Raw genomic sequence first — 21,589 nt, 5'->3', positions numbered from 1 at the left:
AGGTAGAAGTGATTGGAAATGTTAAAAAAAGACAACTTAAAGAGACTCAGAATTCAAATTTAATGTAATAATATGAAGATATGGCTAGTATGTCCATATACTGGAAAACATCCCAGACCATCAGCAAACAAGGGCCTCACCTACAAATCAGTGTGCACATCAGTGCTTGCACAGTGCAGCTGCCAAACAAGTGAAAGAGGTTTGTTTTTTTTTGAAGTCATGAATGTTTTCCTTTTTTGTTGACACAAATCAGGTTGAGGTCAGCAGTTTGTTTGACCTGCAAAACGTGAGGACGCCGGCTTATCACGAAAACAACAAACTGTTGGTGCAACAGGTTTGTTTACCCATCAGAGTGGACGTGGTTGCGAATCTCTTCCAGCAGACTGAAGACTTTCCCCAGAGGCGACCGAAACACGTCCACCGGCACGAGGCTGCTGTCCCACGGAGACACGGCTGCCTTCACCAACACCTGCTGGATGTAGGCGACCGGAGGCCCGTGGTACTACAGCACAAACACAAATACAAACACACACCAACACACAGACAGGTGACTCATTCATAGGAAATATAACTCCTGTCAGGCTTTTTTTCCTGATATTAACCTCGATGGTAAGAATCTTGCATGTATATAGTTCAGTTACATGTATCCTGCATTGCAAAATATTATAACTTAAAATTAACATTTCAATGTGACAAATGAACAATTATGTACAGAAAGTAGAACATAATTGATAGTTAGAAGTAAAATGACTCATGGTTTTTGTATTTCTATTAAGACCTGCAAGATAATACTTTGCAGAAGCATGTTTTAAAAATCAACTAAAAGAAATGGTTTTCATGTCTTGCAGGAGATTTGGATATTTTCATTTTATATGATACTGCCACAGAATTGCAGTAGGATCAGAGCGTTAAGTGGTGATGTGCAGCGTTAGTCTTTCAGGTACAGAGTTTTTTTTATTTAGGGAGAAAACAGAAAAGATGGTAAAACACATTTGTACACCACACCTTTCAGATTTTATTTCTGAAATCTGAAAACCATGCATTTTTTTCTTATTTGTTTTTAACCTATGGTGGAAATCTTGTGTGAGACAATCTTAAAGAGGTTTGTCTACTTCATACATATAATATATTAAAAGTATTTATTTAGCTGCAGATGCATCTTATGTTAAATTATCAAGGATTTTTCATAAAAAATTATATATTATTGCATTTTAGGCAACAAAAGTTGTTGTTTTTTTATTTACAAAATAAATTTAATTGTTTATTTTAATCTTTTAATGTATCTCTAATATTGTATATAAAAAAAGACTGGTGCTTAAATAAAAAACAGAATGTGCCAATTATTTTATCCGATTAACTGTCATATTAATCAATTACTAAGACAATCATTAGTTGAAGACCTTAAATACATATGTAACCTCTAAACTCTTACCCAGTCTGGTCGTTCCAGGTCTCCCAGAGGCTCATGGGAAGGGACGCTGTAGTCTTGCACCCCAGTGGTGAACTCCACAGGACCCGTCCCAGGCAGGGGAAGCCTCAGCAACGGATAGCTGGCAGAACGACAACACAGATGCTACCTGTGAGCCCGGATGTGTTTTCAAAATATATGTCAAATATTTTATTAGAATAATAAAACCAATGAACCAGTTCACTGTAGGAGGCCACAAAGAAAGTCACAAAGAACCGACTGTCATACAAAATCTGGGTGTTTCCTTGTTTGAGGCTGACAAACTCTTCAGGGAAGATGAAACTGGAACCTCTGGCTTTTCCTGTTAGTCCCAGTTGAACATGCTACATAAAGAGGAAACTGTTTCATTTTTCTCCTACAACTAGGTTGGTCCATCTCTATCAAGAGTCAACACTATTTACATGCCTGGGCCTGTGTGGGAGGGCAACATTGTCCTGCTGGTGCTTATATCAACAAAACAGGAAAAATGCTGCCATTACTAAGCTGTGAATGATGAATGGAGATGTGTGTGAGATTCAGATCTTTCTCTGAGACAGAAAGAAAAACCCTGAGGGGGGCAAGTAAATGTTTGCAAATGGACTAATACAAGCAAGGTTTATCACAACAAGCAATAAATACATTAATCACATGATAAATCAAAATGAGTTTGATCATTTATATCAAGACAACAACAATTAGAGATGCTTGCATTTAATATAATTTAAAAGCTACAGTTTGAAAAATTTTTGCAAACATTTGATACCCAGTACAAAGTAGTTACTTTTCACATTTTTTTCTTCCTACAAAATCCTGCCTGGCACTTTTGCATGTTAAATTTTTGAAATGCAATTTTGGTTACAAAGGCTTCATAATTCATTTTAATTATTGTTGTTGTTTATTTTGGATTTTGCAGTTCCAGTGTTAGATGTTCTTTAGAAAGTTGTTTTTTTTTTTTTTTTTTACCTTTGAGAGTGTGTACTTGCATTAATATATCATTATCATTATTAGAATAGTTGAAAGTGGGCTCAAATTGTTATTATCATTTATCACAATAATATCTGGGACAATTTATCATCTAGGAAGAATTTTTTTTATCATTACAGGCTTAGTGACATCATCTCCAATCTTTAATTTCTCTCAGTATTAAAACGACTCAAAGCAGCGTTCTCAAGTTAAAAATAAAACTGAGCGCTTTCTGCCTGAATTAATTAGTCTGTCTTGGTTTTATGTGCACCAACTGGGGGCTGTTCAAATGAGGCAGAGAAATCTCAGTTTGCTGATTCACTCGTTTTGATTAACGTCAACCATCCACGCATTCACTGAAGGTGCATGATGTGCTCTTGTCCAAATATTTTTTACTCTTTTAAAAGTATTTGTTCTCTCTCTTTAATTCCCCCCGCCCCCATTAAGCTTTCCATGGCCTCCTCCAGGGCTTCTAGGTCACTGTACCTACACAAAAGCTTCTTTTGTGTTTGGCCAAACCCCCTCCTGTCAGGCAGATGGAGAGACAGGCATCCCATTCTCACAGGGCCACTTTCTCACAGCCCTCTGCCCCGGCGTTGCCTTTAACAGACCTGTCAATGAGCTCTTTCCTCCCTCGCTTTCCCCTCGGGTGGCAGCCAGCACCCTGCCGCAGCGTGCTGCTGGGCGAACACGCAGCAGGTGCATGAGTGTGTTTTAGATTGGCGCGATTGTTTTACAATCCCTGCACTGATGGGGCCCAAGCAAGTCTCTGACCTATGTCCTCTCCTTGGACCACTTATTTAGCAAGAGCAGACACTGTATGTGCACGTGTTAAGTGAGTGGTGGTGTTGTCAGTGGGGGAGCTGTTTTGTGTGTACAGATGGCCTTGAACTCAGCCAAATCTTCTCTTTATTCTGTGCAGTTCAGTGAGTCCACACTGTATGACAACTTTGCTCACCTTTCATGTGTTATTGGAGGCCGCATGTCAAAAACGGCAAATGAGTCTCCAAAATATTTTTCACAAAATCAGAGCAAACTCCAAGTTCTGCAAGAACAGAGCAAGTCTGAACATAAAGTTTTTAAACAGCCGTAAATGAAAAGGTGTTTATAATCTCTAAAAGACCTGCACTTGAAAACAAGGGAGACATCATGATAAAATGAAATAGACCTTCATTAACCAGAGAATGTAAATAAACACACTTTAAACTATTTGTCCAAAATAAGCATATCATAAAACAAGAATCATTAACTGGGTTTCTGGAGGTTTTACCAACTCAAATTTAAGACTTTTTAAGATCATAATAAGTGGAATTTAAGACCTACATCTCCAAAAAAAAATTCAAACTCAGTCAGCCAATTGGTGATAAATTTGTACGAATTTGACGAACACAAAAAGCTAGCTAGCTAGCAAGAGTATGTTAGCAGTCAGTTAGTGGCAGCCTCGAGTCACAAAATACAATAAGGGTGTCTGAGTGTCTCAAACTTTAGTCTGACAGAAAATCCTGTAAGGTAAACAAATACATAGAAATAAGAGATTAAACAGTTCCATCAAGTCTAAATTTAAGACTCGTCATTGACATATTAAAGGACTACTTTCAGCTATTTTAAGGTCTTTATTTTAGATAAATTAATTTAAGCCTTTCATGATACACAGACATTATGATCTTTTAATATGAAAATAAATAAACACTTTAAACTACAGTATTTTCCAGAGTATAAATCACTATTTTTTCCATTTATGATCCTGGGATTTACAATCACATTTTTCTCCCTCTTAATAACGTATTTTTAGTCCAATAATGAATTGCCTAAAATAAGAATCATTAATCAGCAAAAATATAAATATAAAACAAGTTCTGACCTACGAAAAGCACAAAGAAATGTTTAACTCATGTTTGTTAAACGTGAAAAGCAGAACGCAGAAAGCATACAGCGCCTCTTAGCAACTATTTCACACTTTGACAGGTACAACCACAAACCTCAGAATATTTTTCACCAATGTGATAGACCAACACATAGCAGTCTGGAAGAATGGGAGAATTAAAAAATGGACTAATTAACATTTTCTTTCAAATAAAAATCCCGAAGCTCCTGTAGTGAAGTCAATTGCTCTTAAATGTCATCTCTGCCCCAGTATCAAGTCTTTTGAAGCATCTAACAAGCTTTTCTCCCAGCATCCCTGCATCATTCCCACAGCATGATGCTCCCACCACTGTGTGTTAAAAGGGGAATCATGAGTTTATCAGAGTACACAGGTTAAATACAAATGCACACCACAACGTTAGCACTTCATTTGTGAATAAAAATTTTAAACCGTGCAGACTTTTTCCTCCCTTTCACAATTAAATTCTATTTATGTTAATGATGTACATAAAATCTCAATAAAGTACATTGAAGTTTGGGGGGGAAATAACTGAAGGGGCATGAATACCTCTACAAATCCAAAAAAGTACGATGTACAAAATAACAGAGCACAGAGGCACAAGCGCCTCAATGCAGGGTACCTACCAGCAGGTGAGGATGCTGGCGGAGGTGAAAAGGATGATGGGTACTGGGTAGGAGGCACACAGCAGCCCGTGGCGGTAAAAGGCCGCCGAGATCTTCTCTCTCAGCTGCTCGCGCAGCGTCATCCTCGTGCTTGTGGTCAACTCCCGGCCATTGGGAAGCACAGGGCGGCCGAGGACGGTGCGCCGCGGAGCATCCAGACACCTGAGTCCAAATATGTGAAAAGTTCAACAGGTTTACATTACAAAATATCTTGTTTGTCTCACCAGCAACCTAAAATCAAAGCAACCGTTTTAGAATGCAGGAGGAAAAAAAACAAATTTACATTTCGGGTTTGTCAAGATTTTGTTGCGAAACTCCAGAAGAAGTGATATGCATGATTCATGTTGGTTTTTAAAAGGGAAATTCCTATATTACATTTACAGAAAAAGACACTATGACCTTCAACACCAGACCGATTTTATACTCCCACTCCATTAACAAACATGGTGCCGACTGAAAAAATGATGTGTTTTCCTTTTAGGCCAGCTCCAACTGTGGTCACATGCTAGACAGCGTTAAACACACAACTCTTTCAGAAGCCAAAAAGGTGTGGGCACATTCCCCGCTGGAGAAAACATCCAACTCAAACCATCCACACCTGGGGGAAAACAACACTTACAAGCCCATTTTCTTGGAAAACATTCTGGGTGTGTTTCCATGTTAACAGGAAGGAATAAAGGGGAGTGCACACCTAACTGCTGCAGTTAGGTCAGCTCTGAAATTACCAAAACATTCAGAAAAATTAAGGAATAAGTCAGTTTATTTTAGGGCTGACAATTTTAACCGGATTAATCATGATGAATCAATTATTAAAATAATATTTAACCAATTTAGTAATTGATTAATCATTAACTGGAGTATAAAGACTCAAAAAAGCCATTTGTTGAAAGAACATGGTTAGACCAGTAATTAGGCCAAAATTATATTAATTTTCATTTAAGATAAAAAAAATACTTTTGTCTCAAAATAATTTCTTTTTTTGCACGTTTTGCTATCCAATTATTTATTCATCTGTTAAATGAAAAATTAATCAGAACTCAGCCGTACACTGTATGGATGTAAGGCAAAAAGAATGGGCTGAGCTTTTCACACGCTGATGTTAGAAGTATTTTTTAGCTGCAGATGCATCCTTTGCTACAAATGATCAAAAGGAATACCATGTTATTGCATTTTAGGCAATAAATTGTTTATTTTCTTATACAGGAAAAGGAATCAAATAATTGTTTAGTTTGCAACTTTTAATATATTTCTTATATTGTATAAAAAACACTAAAGGGGTTAGACAAAAATGTGCAGAACATGCCAAATATTCTAAAAATAATAAATCAATTAAAAATAACTGTTAGCTGTAGCCCGAGTATATTTTTTTATTTATTGAAAAAACACTGCATTGAATATTTAATATATTCTCAATTCTTCTTTTGTAATTACCATTTAAAAAACAACTGTTCAAACTTACAATATAAAAGTTCAGAGGCATAAATTCAGTAAGAATGGTAATAATTTACTAAAAAAGCATAACAAAATGTTACATATTTAATTAGAAATTGCACAAATATTAAAATTATAAACTACAAACTCTGACTGAGCTCCTCAGATAAATATAGTTTTATTCTCACTTGAGGGCAGCCTGAACTGTGACAGGTGAACTCTGTGAAATCTTTGCCTTCTGGGTGGTTCGCCTGCATCAGAAACATCTTCCCTCCTGTATCAACTCAATCTCAGCTCCTGTCTGCTCCCTCAGCAAACAGGTGGCGTGCCGACTCACTTCATATCAGCGTTTAAGTTTTCCAGGCAAACAAAAGCAGGGCTGCAGCAGAAATCTCAGCAGCACAGGTATTGTTTTTTTTTTCTTACTAACCCTTTCTCTTACCTCCATACAACATCAGCCACTGTGTCAAACACAAAAGCTTCACGCCACAGTGACAGTACCTGCTGATGGGAGAGCGGTTTATCTGTCGGGGTCCCACCTGTTTACGGCCCTTGAAAGCGGCAGCGCTGGGATTTTTTAGCCTAATCTGTGCGTTGTGGTTGACATAGCGGTGCCTTCTCGAGTCAAGCAAAGTCTCTGACGGCTTGGCTCTTCCCCCCGGGAGCGACGGAAACATTCCCTGGGAGGAATTCTCCTCAGGAGTCTCTTGATCTGCTGTTATAAATACTCCAAACAGTAAACACAGCAACGGCAAGCTTACACAATGGCTTCTGCAAAGGCCAAAAAACAGGAGTCTGAAGTAAAGCCTTTCCAGACTATTACCAGAGAAGTGTCAGAGTCCCACTCACTTCTTCTTGCTAGGCATTCACTGAAACCTCTGAATGAAAACCTCCATCTTTCAACTGTCGATTCAGCTCGCCGAGGGCTGCAGGGTTACGTGGGTGCAGCAGCAAGGCCTGATTCGGCAAAAGGGATCAGCAGCATCTCCGTCAGTGAACTAATCTGGGATTGAACTGATCGGAAACTCGGCGAGCCGGGTGCAGGCCCTGTGGCCACCTCCCATTGCACTCACTCCTACTTGGGTCGCAGCTCTCAGGCCAAGGATTTCAAGAATTGCTGCCCTAAAAGCACGGAAAGGCTGAAGGAGTCTTTACAAACACCAGAGCAACAAAGAAAGTGGCCACTGGACAACGGCCAACAGCAAAGTGTTGGTAGGCAGCAGTCCCACAATGGAGGGTTTGTGTTCTCTTCAGCCATTCTGGCAGGTGATAATCAGAAAGAGTTTGGAAAACTTTAAAGCAAAAACTCTGTAAATTTCAAAATAAATTCTTTAAACAGAAACTTTTTATCATGTCTCTGTCCAACAAAGTTTTTGTCTACATTAATAAAGCTCATTTTGGCCCTGAATGACCTCCATTAGGTGGAGGTTGGCAAGCTTTACAACAACAAATCAGCAAAAAGAACTTGATCAAAGGGAAATCTTAAAATAAAACAGTTGGGGAGAAACTTAAAATTCTTACCTCTTTTCAACCCTTCCAAAAAAGCCCAATTTGAAAGCTGCCCCAGGTTTCATTGATTGCAGCGGCATGTTGAAGCACTGTTAGGTATCGTGCAAGACGTGCATCAAACGGCCAAAAACAATAACCACCGACATCCCAGAGAGCTTCAGGCTGCATCCATTCTCCCAAGCATAACTGCATCAAAATTCAGTGACATAGTTGCATAATGCCGAAGCATGCGCCGCTGATAAGCGGAGACCATCAGTCCTGTTGTAAACCACACAGACAAGGTCCCTGTGAATGAGCTGCAACACAGCAGTTTACAAGCAGAAGAGGGAAAGTTTCTGTCGATCAGTAACCAGGTCGTAATAACTAACGATGTGAGACAGGCGGACTATTTCTGTACATTGGTTGCGTCATTTTAGACTAAATGCTTAAGAGAAGCAGGGAAAAGACCCAACTAATTATGTCTTATTAATTATTCCTGGAGAACAGCATGCAGAAAATTTTAAACTATGTAACATTTATACTTATTATCAACTCACTGTAAATTTAACCTAACATATTTCAGAGTTGTTAACATTATTTAGGAGTTTTCCCAAGAGAGAACACGCATGAATAAATGGAGGGGAGCTGATGCAACCTTGTTGCAACATCACCTGCAAGTTATAACACGGACATTACAGACACCACATTGAAAATATGAACCACTTCAAAAACTTAAATTTGGCACATGCATATTAAATAAAACAATGAATAAGACAAGTTACAGAGGTTTGAACTATCACTGCCTTATGTGTTTACTTCAGGCAAATCAACAGTTCACCTGAAACCCATCACTAAGAATAAACTGAGGTACTTTGCAGTTGACACTTTCCTAACTAGTAGCACGATCCTATTAGTTTATCATCTGCTTCGAATTAGCAAACAACTAATACATTATGTAATTAGCACCATGCATGCATGTTTTGGTCTTGAAACAATATTTAGCATTTCTAGATTCAGTCAATCAACATACAAAAACCTTGCTATACAATATGTATTTACACATCACAATCTTAAATCACAAGTAAACAAGTAAAAAAACTAACAGTGCCTAAAAATGTTGATTTAATATGTTTTACCCTTTTAGGACCTATACTAAGTTTGTTTTGGAACCAAGCTAAAGGCTAGCACAACAATCAGACATATAGCGACGTTAGCTTCTCCAAGAACGTAATTCCCAACTAGTATAAGATTAATTTTAATTCTTATATCAAGAACCAACCCGGAAACACAAGTCACATAATCTAGTAACCAGGGAGGTAGTTAGAAAACTTATTCAAAAGTATTACTATAACTATTTGTTTGCGGGGGGACGAATAATGCAATGTTAGCTTTGCTAAAACGCAAACCTGAGTACAGTCACTTCTTTAAACTGTATATTTTGGGACTAGAGTATAGTACACAATAATCAAGAAAAGGGATTAATTACTACTAAAAGCTTTTTTATTTAAAGAAATTAAGTGTAGCAGCAGCTTCCATGCTTTCCACTGGGCTAGCATGGCTAATGCTACTATGATAGCTTCACTGTTCAAACACTCACCTAAACTAGCTCCAGTATTTCCTCCAAACGACTCGGTCAGTGTGGTCCTGCTCGGTGAACTAACGACCAGATGCAGTATTATAATCCTGAAATGTATTAAACTCCTCACAAGCTCCTCTAATGTGATGGCGACACACAGCAACAACGCATAAAAACTACTGGTTGATTGTCAAATCCCATCAAGACCTCTCCACTTCGACCTCTCACCCCTCAGTACCAAAAACAATGCAAAAGCGACTCCAAGTGGATAAATCCGGCATTACACATTTTTACACGAACTTACAGTTTTATAAGAATCACCTGGATTTTTTAAAATTCGTCCAAAGTACTAAGCAAACATCTGGAGGTATCACATATTTATTTATTGTTGTCAATAATCTGAGTATATTCTAACCTGCCCATTTTTAAGAGGAAATATTCTTCACTTGTGATGAACTATTGTTGTGGCCACAGGTAAAAAACAGCTGACAAATTCCAGACAAATAATTAAACTTTTTACAATAACATTAGGTCAAGCAATAAATTATCAAACTGATCCTTTTAATTTCATTTTTTATTACAAAAATGAATTTTTGCACAAACAAAATTAATTTCGAAAAGCTTCGCCTCACTGCCTGATGTTCACTAAATTGTTCAGCTGAAAGATGATGCACTTCTCTCATTCTGTTTCAGGTTTTGGCTGATGTTTTTCTTCTTAAAAATTCTACTTTAATATTACATGGAAAAACATGACATGGATGAACATCAAATTTGTGTGAATACATGGTTTTCAAATGTGTGGCAGCAAGTCAAGAATAGTGAATAACCAACACATGCAAAGGAAATGCATGATCTTCTAAACAGCAATGCAAACCATCATGCCACCAATTGAAAACAATACCATAATACTTTACCTTACTGCTATAAAAATACTGATTGAATACTACTGAGTTATGCGTCTCCTTTCAAGAAGTCAAGACTGAGGGCTTAACAAGACAAGATATTGGGGTATAAATTAATGAAAAAAAGGAGAACAGCTGCTTAATTCCACTTTAAACGATAAAAAAAAATTGTGCTTTGAAAGAAAGGTTTTAAGAAGGGATGAGGCTGTTTCTGAACTTCAAGAAAGGTGCATGTTTGCAAACCCTATCATCATAAAAATTGAATTTATCCTAATTAAACATTGCCATGAATATAAATAGGTAATGTTACATAGGTCCAATAAATAAACACAGTCACCTGGAATCAGGAAGTAAGCTGAATATCACAGCTCACATCCTCCAGACAAAGACAATGATTATACAGGATCACAAAACAGGCAAATTTAGAGTTTGAACATCAGTCAAATCTATAATATCTCCTGATTTTGAAAAGTCCATGTGAGAAAAACAAAATGTGGAGTTAAAGAACAGCACTGGATGTCCCTCGGGCAAAAAAGGATGCTCCTTTATCATAAACTTTGTATTGAAAGAGGTTTTTCTGCATGTGTGGTGCATCTCCTTGTCTCCTCTTCCAACAAACTTCCATCTGGAAAACAAGGAGTACTCAGTTTATTGTACAGCTCAGTCAGAAATATTTGACGTTAAACAAATGAGTATGTTTAACAATGCTCGAACCAAAGGCTTCTTGAGGTAAATAACCAGGTTCTGATAGATATGCCACCATTTGTTTAGTTATAACTGACTGGTGACATTTTCAGACTTAATGAAATTATACATACAAAGGCCAAATATTGCTTCAATGAGGATATTTCTAAAGAGGTCAGGCTTTAAGCACAAAGCATCCAAATGGAGAGGAATGTAGAAGTGGGGAATAATTTCTGTTATTTCCCCATTCTCTTCTTAATAGTGCCATGGATTTTCATCATTTTAATGGGATTTATAAGAAAAGATGTCAATTAACAGTAAAAATCACCATAAGATATTTATGTTAATTAATATCTATATTTGTATTGTTTTTTATTTCTAAGACAGACTTAGAAAAAGCACTACTCAACCAACACAAACACGAAAGAACTGAAAACTCTCATCAGTCACACACCTGGCCATGTATGTCCTTGCAGTAGCCTGTGGGGAGACCCTGTACATGAAGATGAAGATTACACTGGTGGGTCAGACCCTTCAGTAGAACATCGGATCCTACATCTCCATCATCATCATCATCATCATCATCATCCTCTTCTCCATTACAGCGAACCAGCATCACCATGTTCCCCTGTAGTTACAAAGCCACAATAAGTCATCCATTAAAGCTATCTCTATCACAAACATATTGAAGTAGTGACAGCAGACAAAATTATGTATATATATACTGTATATCTGAGGTCACACCTGCACTTGGGAGCAAACTAAAGCTCTGCAGTAATGGCTGAAGTCCAAAACGGCTCCAACGTCGACGCCCAGACTCAGCAGTACGCTGAGGTCATCCACCAGCAGCACACTCGGCCCCCACTGCTCTGCTCCTTCCTCCATGTTGTCTGAGACGATCACACTGGAGCGAACAAACTCATACAGACTCCTCAGGCCGACAGGGGGGTCCCTGAAGGCAACGAGTGAATTAAGGATTAAAGGTAATAATGAGTGCATACAAGAACATAATTAGTATAACAAAATTGTTGCACCAATAACTATGCAAACTCTCCTTTTCTTATCCTATACAAAGTACTCAAAGTACTTGTGGTTCAGTGCCTCTGTATTTTGCTCTCTTTACTAGACAAAACTACATTAACTGTCTGTTTTTTGTTTGTTTTCATAAAATAATCGCTGGCCCAACATTGCGTGCTCATAATGCACCCAGTTCTGCTGGATGTTCCTTCCTGTTAAAAGGGAGAGGTTCCTCAGGATGAGGGCAAAGTCAGTAACTTGGCGCAATTTGTTTGTCTTGTCCACATTGACACTTTGCTCCAAAATGATTGCAGAAAATTGACTGGATTTGATTTTATTGTACGATAGTCAGAACTGGTCTAGCTATATGATTGGATTTTATAAGAAATACCTATTTATCTGTACCTGAGAAAGTTCATAGCTTCGCTTTCCACATTGTTTTCCTTTGGAGTCAGAACAGACAGGCACTCCTTCAGTCCCTCAAAGAAAACCAGCTGACCTTTCTCCTTTGCCTGTGTTAAACGGACACCCTGTGAGTAAAAATTCATACAAAATAATGAACAAACAGTCATTCCTGTCATTTTCTAAATGTGCAATTTTTGCTCCTACCCAGAATAAAATATAAAAGGGAGACAAGCACTCACCAGTCTTTGACTCACTGCACTGTAGTGGCAAAATGACTGCGCCAAGCCCAGAAAACACACTTTGCATCGCGCTAAATCAGAAAACAGACACATTAAAATAACATTTAAATTAAAACTCTTTTTTTTGTTTTTGCTGTTGGTGGATTTTATAACTCACCTCGTAGGTAGAAAGAAAGGAAGTGATGAATAAGAAACGATGCGTCACTCTGTCGATCAGAGACTAGGATAAATTCTCCCTGAACAACAGAAATGTGGCTAAATTAAGACAGGATGCAAGTGTAAACACAACAGCAACATTTCCACCTGGCATCTGGGCATATATACCAAATATTTATAAAATACCACTCATTACTAATTTGACTAAAATATTAACATTAAGGTTAAATCCAAGGTAAAAGTATTAGTTCTTACCCGTGTGAAAGAGTCAGGAGACGTGTTGAGGATGCTGTTGAGTTCTGTAAACATTGCTAACCCCCTCGGCTAAACTAAATATACGACACACAACACAAACTAAGCGGTTTGAAAAACTATGTCAGACTTTTAGAATAAAGATTTGCTTAAGAGACGGAAATAAATGTCTACTCTATTCATTGGTTAAAAACACGTTTTTATGTAAGTATTTGAAAGCTTAACTCGCCACAGTAGGAGAAATACGTCGGAAAACGTGTGAGTCAAAGATGTGTTTATTACAAACAGGACTGCTCCCTCCCAACATTTCTTTAATCACCAATCAGGAGTTTCACATTAACTGGTGACCTGTGTAGTCTTGAAAAGTCGTGAAAGCAGTTATAAATTCAACAAATTTAGTCAATAATTACATTTCAATCAAACGTATATGATTCTTTCTTTCTTTCTATGTTACAAATACATATTTTCTATAATTCCTTGGCGATAGCTGAGAGTGCCCCAAGACAGATTTGTAAAAAATCAACCAACAACACCCATTAACAATACCAATTTTTTCTTTATAATTCTTTATTTATCATGTTCTGTAATATACATTGAGCCTTTATTGCGTTTTGTGTGGAAAAGTTATCTTTACTAAAATTTGATTTTATAAAATGAAGAGCAATCCTGGCCCATTGACAGAGCGGTTACTGTATCTCAAAGTTCTATTTTCATAGACGATCTTTGAAGACGTACTGCAGCTTCTTCGTTTTTTCTCTCTAATTCAGTTTTTGAACAGCGTCACCTACCGTTGTTAATAGGTAACAGCAAAAGGCAAAGCAATGTTGTGTTCAATCAACAGATGGCAGTGTGTAGCTTTGAAAGAGCGGAAGAGAAAATGTAATTAAATGAAATACGATGCTTATCATAGACTATGGTCATTTCCAACGAATCACCACTGAGTCACATTATGATCATGATTATCACAACTTGTAAATTATTTTTTTTATGTTCATGTTTTTAACATATTGTCATTTTAAAGATAAGACTATGAGCACTATTATTTTATGACAGTTCTCTGATGCTATTATTATTATTAGAGAACTGCTTGAAAATAAAATAAAATGAAATAATAAAAATATCCAGTAATCGTATGATACTGTTGATTTCAGGTGTAAAAGCCCCCAAAAGATGGCATAAAAAACCTGTTAGGGAAGGTAACAACATATAGAAGAAAAGAAAAACGTTCTCAGACTGTGCAGGTAGTTTATCTATGTGAAAGACAAAAAATACTTTTGGAAAACATAATTGAAGTATCGCATAATCAGCTCTGCACATACAAAACATTCAAAAATGTGCTTTTGCAGCCAGGTGGAATGATTTTTTTTATTTATTTATTTATTTTGTAAAAATGTCTTCTGCTTTATTAATTCTAATCCTTATACCTTCTCTGACCATAAGTGAAACACATGAGCAGTCCAGTATTTGAGAGTAAAAATAAAAATAATCCAGCTAGTAAACTGAAAATATGCACACTTTAGGTATGACAGAAATTGAACCCTGTTTATACAAATGTACATAAAACATGTGGCCAAACCCATCAGAGTCAAATTTCTTTTAGAATGTAAATACACAAAAGCTCTATATTTTAGTTTCAGCACAATTTGGGCTTCAAACTAAAATATTCACAAAATGTCCTGCAACAGTCATCAGAAATTGACGAAACTATCTAGAAACAATTTTGTTTTAATGTCCACTCTTTCAGCTGTAGGTAAGGGAGAAAACTGCTTGCTTCTGTGAAGAAAGGCTTGAAGACCTTGAACTGATTGTTCATGATAACCCTGTAGTGGTGTGACTAAAATAAAATCAGAATCTCACTAAGGTATTTTCATAATATGTTCATTTATTCATAAAGCATAACTAAGAAAACAACAGTTGTCTTGCATCTTTGGAGGAACATGTATAAAACAACAATTTGCACTCTTAAGAATAGTTCACTTAAAAGAAAACACTTAAAACAGGCAATCATGTAGAACTAGTCAGATGAGCCGCACTTGATGGCGCATCAGTCTGCGTGTTTGCAATGTGCTGTAGCTTGAGCTGTCTGTGGTGCCAATAATTTACCAGAATCCTGTTTTGGTCCTGTTCAACGGTATCAACAAACGTCCTGATTTTATGGCTAGCTCTAAGCTTTCCAGAATCATTGCAGCTTCTTTTTTTCTTTATGTTAAAGTCCAACAAGAAACACAGTCAGAAAACATTTTACTAACCAGCCACGTTGGGGAGGTAGAACTAGTTCATTTGTCAGAGTTTGTATATAGTCAAAGGTTTAGTCTGCTGAAGCTCTTTGAACACAGAGGCTGGCAGTGAACAAGTACTTACTGGGCTGCAAACAGAACAACAAGGAGAAGGTGGGTACAAGTCGTCTTCCCACCTTATAACTCTGGCCCTTGTTCTGCTGGGTCCATTTGCAGTCTTAGTGCTTGGCCCGTTTAGAACACGGGGTTTGGCTTTTGGCACCCTGTAGAGGTAGACATCGTATTTTGCCAAAGGTCTTCCTGAAGATTTGAACTCAGTCTTCTTGCTGAGGTGGAGCTCCAAGTCGATGGTTACCTTGCAGTGCAGGAGGAAAATGGTTCAGTAAAGTAACACATTTACACAAATGCATGTGACTGATAAACAAACACAGCCTCTCCACATCTCCTGTGACAAAGATGCATCAAAAGCCTTAAAATAAATACAGTTTTTATTGCAGAAGCACAATCTCAGTTTGATAAATTCATAAAAATTCAGTCGTTAAGATTGAAAACCCAGGTGCCACAGTTATTGGTGCCCATACCAATTCCTGTAAATGAAATGTTACTAAAATATTACATTTTCACTCTCCCTTTTTAAATTGATCAGTGTCATGATATTTTTAAACCTTTATGTTCTGTATTTGTTTTGATTTTTGATAATTAATTTCTCGACTCAGTACTAAATTCTTTATTATGAGGAAATTGCAGGTAGTTTCTGTTGATATTTTGTTTTAGTGGGTCACATTTTAAACCTGCAGAGTCAATTTTACACTTGATTGAAAGCTGCCATGGCTCAATTGTCCAGCTGAAAGATGATGCTGAGTGTCAGTTACTCTTCTGTGACATCTTCTACACTTACTAAAATAAAACTGAACAAATAAAAAAGAACACATAGCAACTTTGAGTCTATAAGGTAACAGAGCCTTGGGAGTCTAGTAGCACACATTTTCATATACCTAAATAGCATTTTAGAGAACAGATCATCTGATTAGTACCAAAACAAAAAAAAATTGTATAATGTGGTCTAAATTCAAGCATTTAAGGTATAAAAATGTACAATTTTAAGTCATGTAACCACAAATACAGTGCTTGATTTTCTGTTTACATGTTTCAGTAAGCTTAATTTGGTTGCAATATGGGTCCAAAACACATTTTAGGTTTAGAATTACAGCCATAGATGGGAGAATATTAATAATAAAATCCTTATCTAAAAATATCAGGACAGAATGTGGTCATCAGGAGCTTTATCATCTTAATTAAGAGCGCAAATAATCTCTGCTGAAGTGAGCAGTATAGTGTCACTTTCAGCTTTTTGAAGTCTTTACCATCACTGCCCTACTACTAAACCAGTTAAACCAGTTACTTGCAGACATGTAATACAGGAGGTTGGGAGAACTGGGGCTACTCTGCCCTGAACTGGTACCATATCACCAAATTTCCATCAGAATGGAAGCCAGAGGCTCCTGTTCTGATCAGCAGCATTCCTAGGAGCCTCATTAGTAAACTAGACGGTGCCAGACTGATTCATTTAGAATCACGTGGGAGTGAAGGTGGGGGTAGTTCCAGAAAAGAAAAATCCTCTCCAGCTGCCCCCTTCACTGCTTTATCTGGTTCCTTTTGGTTTCAATTTATGCCTTTTTTCTCCAAATCTGCAAAGCACACCACACACACATACAGGCCTGTTCCACCACAACTGTGGTTACTCAGAAACACACATCAATTTCATGCTGTACATTTTGGGTTAATTCCCACACGTGTATATTTTGCATGCATGACGGGGTGTGTGGGGGTGAGTGTGTGTGTGTTCATCCTGTGTGGAATACTATGTGAATTAGCCAATCACGACAGCTACTTTGGCATCCTTACGGCATCATTCCACCACATCGTCAGCCAATCACTGGCTGCTGCCGAATCCCAGGTCCCATCTGGCTCGACTCTGAGCATCAGAGAAAAATGTAATCTTCACACGCCTTCAACATGTCTGTTTCTTTTCCTGTTTCCCTCTTACACACTTTGGTCCAACACCGCATCTTTTATTTTTAAAAATGGTGTTGCAATGGATAGGCATGGAAACAAAACTAAACTGAATGACACTTAAGGTCAATGTGGCAATTTAAGAGTCAACTGAGGGGGAAAAAAAATGAATTACAGAAATAACAGGATACATCTGTTCAAAACACTTGAGAAATGGGCATTTACATATTTGTTTATTTAGGTGCTGAGAATACTGTCCCTTTGACATTTTGTCCTTTAATCCCTCCTGAAAAATGATTTGATCAGAGGTTGTAGTTTCTCACATTTACAAGAGTATAGTGACCCGAAATGGATTTCAGAACCCAGACACAATTCAGGACATTCTGAACATTTCAGCACAGTTTTGCACCAGATAGATGCATTTTAAGACGTGGGTTCCTGTGAAAATATAAGAAAAACATTTGGTTTACATGAGATAATATTTCTCATAGAGACTAAAAACTAAAATGTAACCCGAGTCATGATGAGGGCAGTCGTATGTGATAAGCCGGATTAAGGCTGTCTGTGGAGATCGCATGATGCCATGTTGAGCCTGAAGTGGAGCTGAGAGCGGTTTTAATTCTCTGATAGCCTCCAGTATATTACTAGATGACACTAAAGCTCTGTGAGACTTTTAATCTGCTTGGTCGGTCTGTTTGTAATTGAGTGGCTGTGTGTGTCTGAAGGCACAGGACTAGAGAGGTTGTAGAGTTTGGATTTAAAATTATAGCTTCACACTGTGTTTCCATGGTGATGATGTCCAATGTCTAAAAATGCATTCAAGTACCTACCGATAGCTGAAAAGTGAAAGAGAAAACAAGAGGAGAGGGATGAAGAGTGTGAAAGCTTTGGAAGTTTTCTGTCAACTCAAATTCAGATTATTATTCAAATTGATCCAAAAGTTTTCAGCCGAGGAAACCCGGCAGGTTTCATTGAGTCAGTGGCTTTCAGCATTCATTCCTCCTGGACGAGGACGTTGCAGCAGCGGACAATCGCTTGCATTGTGTTGTTGACTGTGCAGTAGGGGTTGAACGACTACATATTTTTTAAGGTCGACTACATCATGATAATAGTCGAGTCGATGTCGACTAGTCGCGGTGACGTCATAGTGACGTAAGCGCAAAAACCCTTCACAACTACTTGGAGGCTTTATTAGCTATTTTCACGGCAAATATTGACACTCCCCCCGCCCCCCCACACACACACACACACACTCTCCCCTTCTCCTGCTTTTACTAAGTCTATTATGGAGATTCTTCGTGAGCAGCGGGGAAAAGTTTGTTGCACAAAGTCGGGTCTGACTTTTTTTTTCTAAACACCAGCTGATGCTGATGATCTCTGGATAGTTACTATAGGAGTCAAATTATCACACTGACTACATGGTGCTTTTGGAACATCACAAGCCAAACTTGTTATGAACGGATCCCGTTTGGTTACAGCTGAATTCAATGAAACCACCTGCTTCTCCTCCGCCCGATGCGCGGCAGGAAGCTCTGCTGACTCAGCAGATTGAACGATTTAAGATATTTTCTAGTCAACGTCAACATGATAAAAGTCGAGTCAATGTCGAGTTGACTAGTCGTTGTGACGTCATAGCAACGCAAGACGCAAAGCTTTGGAGTAACGTACAGGCTTTATTACCCGTTTTCACGGAAAAATACGGCATTTACACAGAACAGCAACAAGTGAAACAACAAAACATCGGGATAGTTTATGATAAATAATAAGTTGCTGGGAAACCAACATTCAAAAAGGAAACGCACATCTTTTAGATGGCATGTAAAAACAATAAAAAGAGGTGGCACGGGGGCGGGGGGGGGGGGGGGGGTAAATAAAGTTCACTCGCTGTCAATATTCTCTTCGCTAAGAGTTGTTGGGGTTTTTTCTTGGTTGACATGTAGGAAAACAAGGGCATCAACATGAGCCGGATGAAGGCTTGCCCGCTTTCTCGTAATGGTATTCCCAGCGAGAGAGAAAATCCTCTCGCTGGGAGTGCTGGTTGCCGGAACAGCTAAATATTTTCTGCTGAGGTTTGCCAGACGGGGAAATCTGCCCTGGTTGCTGGCCCACCACTGCAGCGGGTTCGCCATGGTGGGGATCTGCGGTAGCGAAAAAAAATCAAGGATTTCTTCGGCAGCAGTGGTGCTGTGTGCTGCTGATCCCCTGTAACTCTGGTAATGTGGCCCAAAAAGTTGCAAAAAATCTTCTTCACGTGTGACTTTTTTCCCGGTCACCGGCTCGCTCTGATCGGGCACGTCCTCCACCTCCTCCCCTTCCTTTCCTACAGCTATAAATAAAATAAATAACGCTAAGTTCATAAATTTTCACTTCATTTGGACATTATAGACTAAAGTTATCGTAAACTGTTCAACCTAAATCAACAGCTGTCATTACCGCAGATCTTTATTTAATCAGCAACATAACATCATAATGTATTAGTTAGATCGTCGTGACAAAGACACTCGCGAGCCGGCTAAGTGACATCCTTAGCGGGAAGGGGGCGAGTTTTAGACGGCTCGTGTTTTGTAGTGGACTGCAGCTGCAACTCCATCTCCTTTTAAAAACACTGTAAAACCACAAATATGCATCCATCTACATATCATTTAAACTAATGTATTAACTTATTTTTCTTGTGTCTTGTGACCTATACTGTGCTGTCAGATCAGCACAGGCTGTAACCACCGGCAATCACATGACTGCGACTAGTCGACATGAAATGTAAAAACTCGCGAGACGTCCTAGAGTCGACTAGTCGACTAGTCGACTAATTGGTTCAACCCCTACCGTGCAGTAATCCTTCATATGGATCATGCATTTTGAAACAGCAGAGAGGAAAGCTGCCCCTTTAACAGGAAGAAACTTTGCTCAGAGTGAGCAGCCATCTACCACCACTGACTGGGCGTTTGATAATATACACCAAAAATCACAAGAACTGATACAAGAACACTTTATCGGACTTCATTTGGTTCATCTAGGAGAGAAACAAGCTAAGCAGATAAGCTCTAAGTTAGTTTTCAAGTTTATTGGATGAAGCTACTCCTGAAACCACTCTTTGTTATCTTGGCTGTAGCCTGGTAAAAGCCAGGCCCTTATTCTACGCTTTGCTTTGTACAGAGGGTTCGCACCCTTGGCTACTGAGAAAAACTTGTTTGCTGGAGGTTCAGACTGGAGGTTCGACTTTGTTGAAGTTATAAATCTTTACCTAATCGCTAACATTTGTTCATGATGTACAGTATGTAATGAATCAGTTTGAGCCGATAAAGCTTACTGGAAATTGCATGCCATGTAAAAAACAATCTTGATTGTGGGTTTTGATTCATCTTCATGTTGGAGAATGAATCATTGCTTTTGCCTACTACTATAGAGCACTCTACAGTAGGTTTCCTTTAAGAGTCTCTACATACAGTATTTGGCAGTCTTCATGTCAACATCTATGCAGACCAGCTGCTCAGTCCCAACTGCAAAGAAACATCCCTACAACCTGATTGATTCCCCCACCACTGTGTTTAACAGTGTTCAACATGATGCAAAATTTGGTGTGGATTCTCCATTAAACCAGAACATTTTATTTATTCTGGTCTGAAGCTCTCCAAGGGTTTGCTTAAAGTCTAGTGGGCTATTATGTGTTATAGCTCCTGTTGTGAGAAGTGACTTTCATCTGGTCATACTAAAATAAAGACCTAATTGATGAATTTGATTAGCAATGATTTATGGTTGTCCTATTTCCACAAGGGAACACCAGAGTTCTGCCTATAAGTGGCCATTATATTCTTGGCCACCTCTATAGCTCACTTCTTTCCTGAAGTTGTTGGTTGGTTTGTTTCAATATTTCATAATTTGTGATAAGATGGTTTGAAACACTTTTCTAATATTCTAGATGAAAACTAAAAGACTAAAAGCACACAGGGATTCAGTCTTTCTCTGTTGCTTTCAGAGAGACGACAGTGCCACCCTCACGCTGCCTCACTTCTCTCTGTTGGTAACATAATACCCACTTGTTGTCATGGTGTCCTGCAGTACGTCTAGCGTCACTCATTTCAATTCAGTCAACTCTCTTTTAGTGTTGTTATGTGTGTATTTCAACGTGTGCAGTCATGTCCCAGCTTCACAAATGTGTATTTTTGTGTGTATGTGTTTGAGTAACAGGCTGCAAGGAATAAAGAGGATGATAATCGCTGCTGTTGCTGTTTCTG

The 21,589-nt window shown here is 38.3% G+C and overlaps 2 protein-coding genes across 6 annotated transcripts in view; both read right to left on the bottom strand.

The window, feature by feature from the left end:
* scap (SREBF chaperone) overlaps positions 1 to 9,661 on the bottom strand; it is a 31,275-nt gene extending 21,614 nt beyond the window's left edge. Inside the window, exons 1-5 of one of the 4 annotated variants that reach the window (XM_023331316.1) lie at positions 7,238 to 7,513; positions 6,890 to 7,103; positions 4,919 to 5,119; positions 1,433 to 1,550; positions 345 to 502 (exon numbers count right to left, since the gene is read on the bottom strand). In XM_023331316.1, the coding sequence (XP_023187084.1) occupies positions 345 to 502; positions 1,433 to 1,550; positions 4,919 to 5,119; positions 6,890 to 7,065 (653 nt within the window). In that variant the 5' untranslated portion in view covers positions 7,066 to 7,103; positions 7,238 to 7,513. Of the gene's footprint in view, positions 1 to 344; positions 503 to 1,432; positions 1,551 to 4,918; positions 5,120 to 6,889; positions 7,104 to 7,237; positions 7,514 to 7,909; positions 8,226 to 9,473 lie in introns of those variants that run through there. The other 3 variants (XM_005799474.3, XM_023331317.1, XM_023331318.1) reach the window with 3 other exon arrangements.
* Positions 9,662 to 9,849: 188 nt separating this feature from the next.
* On the bottom strand, positions 9,850 to 13,364 carry elp6 (elongator acetyltransferase complex subunit 6). 2 transcript variants are annotated; one of them, XM_023330385.1, is made up of 7 exons: positions 13,111 to 13,364; positions 12,857 to 12,935; positions 12,700 to 12,770; positions 12,461 to 12,567; positions 11,783 to 11,990; positions 11,493 to 11,666; positions 9,850 to 10,979 (listed from the first exon to the last, which is right to left on the bottom strand). In XM_023330385.1, exons 1-7 carry the CDS (start codon positions 13,162 to 13,164, stop codon positions 10,854 to 10,856), a joined length of 819 nt encoding a protein of 272 aa, XP_023186153.1. In that variant the 5' UTR covers positions 13,165 to 13,364; the 3' UTR covers positions 9,850 to 10,853. The 2 variants fall into 2 exon arrangements, with proteins under 2 accessions (XP_023186153.1, XP_005799495.1); XM_005799438.2 differs by having other exon boundaries at positions 9,851 to 10,979; positions 12,461 to 12,585.
* Positions 13,365 to 21,589: the final 8,225 nt, after the last annotated feature.

The sequence above is a fragment of the Xiphophorus maculatus genome, chromosome 3, assembly GCF_002775205.1.
Source record: "Xiphophorus maculatus strain JP 163 A chromosome 3, X_maculatus-5.0-male, whole genome shotgun sequence".
NCBI classification, from domain to species: domain Eukaryota; kingdom Metazoa; phylum Chordata; class Actinopteri; order Cyprinodontiformes; family Poeciliidae; genus Xiphophorus; species Xiphophorus maculatus.
The sequence above is the reverse complement of the archived record's forward strand: the minus strand, read 5'-3'. Positions and strand labels throughout refer to the sequence as shown.